This window comes from Salvelinus sp. IW2-2015, unplaced genomic scaffold (genome assembly GCF_002910315.2).
Source record: "Salvelinus sp. IW2-2015 unplaced genomic scaffold, ASM291031v2 Un_scaffold2377, whole genome shotgun sequence".
NCBI classification, from domain to species: Eukaryota; Metazoa; Chordata; class Actinopteri; order Salmoniformes; family Salmonidae; genus Salvelinus; species Salvelinus sp. IW2-2015.
Window position 1 is genome coordinate 82,397 of NW_019943701.1, and position 2,669 is coordinate 85,065.

At 41.7% G+C, this 2,669-nt stretch overlaps 1 protein-coding gene across 1 annotated transcript in view; it reads right to left on the bottom strand.

Moving 5' to 3' along the window:
* LOC112073810 (potassium voltage-gated channel subfamily KQT member 5) overlaps nt 1-2,669 on the bottom strand; it is a 30,137-nt gene that overhangs the window by 5,655 nt on the left and 21,813 nt on the right. The window contains exon 2 of the mRNA XM_070440285.1: nt 7-138. Coding sequence (XP_070296386.1) covers nt 7-138 — 132 coding nt within the window. The remainder of the gene's footprint in view (nt 1-6; nt 139-2,669) is intronic.

Genomic DNA, 2,669 nt, shown 5'->3' on the forward strand with positions numbered 1-2,669 from the left:
TCTCACCGTGTCTGCAGGCTCTTGATGCGACACAGCATGTCCAGGTGTCCGGCGGAGTACTGCTCTATGACGTCCTTCACATCGTACGGACGCAACGTCTCCTTAAACTTCTTCTTGGCCACGTGGAACTTCATTATCCTGGATGGACCAGACCAGGGTCATGTTCATTAAATACCAGATGAAAGAACATTGCCTGAAACAGGGAGGGACTACGTGAACGTGTCTAATAAGAAATGCTMGTTTTTGTTTCCCGTTGCGAAACGTTTCGCTACGGTGTGTCCTAATGCATGCGACCCAGCACAGGAGGGCATCTCAAAGCAGTTCTTAAATCTACCAATAGAGGGAGTCCTCAAACAAAGAACGACATTGACCTCRAGTAACACACGCCAAGGTACTGAGATCTAAAACTATCCAATAGCAACAGCAGAAACAGCTCTTCTTTCTCAACATAAATACATAACCGCTCATCTGGAAAATCATTTCATATTTCTAAAGAAAATATTATTGTGAAGTTGTACAGCGAACAATCTGAGGTAAAATCAGTCTTTACTTCACTGTTTACTTTAGCTGTGTAACATGTAAATCTAGCTCTTTGAGAGAGTGTAGAGGGGAGCTTAGTACATACACCTGTGGAGCCTAGGGGCCACATACAAYGGAAGAGGTTGAATATGAGAGGCCCTTACTGCCCAATGTGAGGATCAAAGGGGTAAGACTGATGGAAAAGTTATATAGTAATCTATCCACTGGCTAAACCCATGGMGGGAAGTAAGAGAGATTTTGAAGCTGCCTCTCACGGTATGGATTARGGRAAAGGTTTAGGAGGTTACAATAAGAAGAAAAAGGTCAGGCTAAGGCTCTGATGACATACTTGCGTGAGGGCAGCAGGTGTGTGTGTGTGTGGGTGAGTGAGTGAGTGAGCGAGCGAATGGAAAAAGCTAAATTTTAGTCTCATCTGACCAGAGTACCTTTCCATATGTTTGGGAGTCTCCCACATGCCTTCGGCGAACACCAATGTGTTTACTTATTTCTTTAAGCAATGGCTTTTTTGGACACTCTTCCGTAAAGCCCAGCTCTGTGGAGTGAATGGCTTAAAGTGTCCAATGGACAGATACCCAATCTCCACTGTGGAGCTTTGCAGCTCCACATTCACTAGTCCCCCGTGTGTTCTGGGATTTTGCTCACCGTTCTTGTGATCATTTTGACCCACGGGGGAGATCTTGCATGGAGCCCCAGATCGAGGGAGATTATCAGTGGTCTTGTATGTCTTCCATTTCCTAATAATTGCTCCCCAGTTGATTTCTTCAAACCAAGCTGCTTACCTATTGCAGATTCAGTCTTCCACGCCTGGTGCAGTCTACAATTTTGTTTCTGTGTCCTTTGACAGTCTTTGGTCTTGGCCATAGTGGAGTTTGGAGTGGACTGTTTGAGGTTGTGGACAGGTGTCTTTCATACTGATAACAAGTTCAAACAGTGCCATTATACAGGTAACGAGTGAGGACAGAGGAGCCTCTAAAAGAAGTTACAGGCCTGTGAGAGCCAGAAATCTTGCTTGTTTGTAGATGACCAAATCTATTTCCACCATAATTTGCAAATAAATTCATTAAAAATCCTACAATGTGATTCTGGATTTTTTTTCTAATTTGTCTGTCATAGTTGAAGTGTACCTATGATGAAAATACAGGCCTCTCTCATCTTTAAGTGGGAGAACTTGCACAATTGGTGGCTGACTAAATACTTTTTGCCCCACTGTATATATACTGAGATCATGTGACAGATCACATGACACTTAGATTGCACACAGGTAGACTTTATTTAATTAATTATGTGACTTCTGAAGGTAATTGTTGCAGCCAGATCTTATTTAGGGCTTCATAGCGAAGGGGGAACAATAAAAAAAAAATCTCACCAATTTGGACTATTTGTGTATGTCCATTACATGAAATCAAATAAAATCCATTTAAATTACAGGTTGTAATGCAACAAAATAGGAAAAACCAAAGGGGTGAATCTTTTGCAAGGCACTGTAGCCCATCTATCTGATGTGTGTGTGACAAAAGAGTTTGACATGTTGCGGCAGTATTTATTAAACTAGGCAAGTCAGTTAAGAACAATTCTTATTTACAATTACGGCCTACCCCAGCCAAACCCTAACCCGGACGACGCTGGGCAAATTTTAGGCTGACGTTAAGTAGCTAGCTAACTTAGCTGTTCATTGTTGCCCATGCGAGGAAGTTAGGCTAGCAAGCATTTTAGCTAGGTTGCCATGACAAAAAACTAAAAGCATACAGTATGCCAGAGCCATAGATCATTTTGCCAAATTGAAAGAGAGCAGGATGGCATGGGCGTTCAACTATCTACAAGTAGGGTGAGTCCAAACTTCTTATTTTTTTACTTACTACTTACGCACGCACGCCACACACATCAGTATCATTTGTTTTGGTATCTTTAGTTTGTTTTCAGTGTATTCAGAAAAGCATACTGTATTAGCCTTGTTGATTAAATGTTTAAGTTGAAATGGTGCTGAATAAAGAGGCAGTGCTCCGTTGTCTTTGTGTTGACTTCTAAACAGTCGTTGTAAGTAAACTGTCAAACATTAACTCGCTTTAACATGTGCAGGCAGTGGTGAAAAAGTACCAATTGTCACTTCTGACCATAGTTCTTGTATGTTT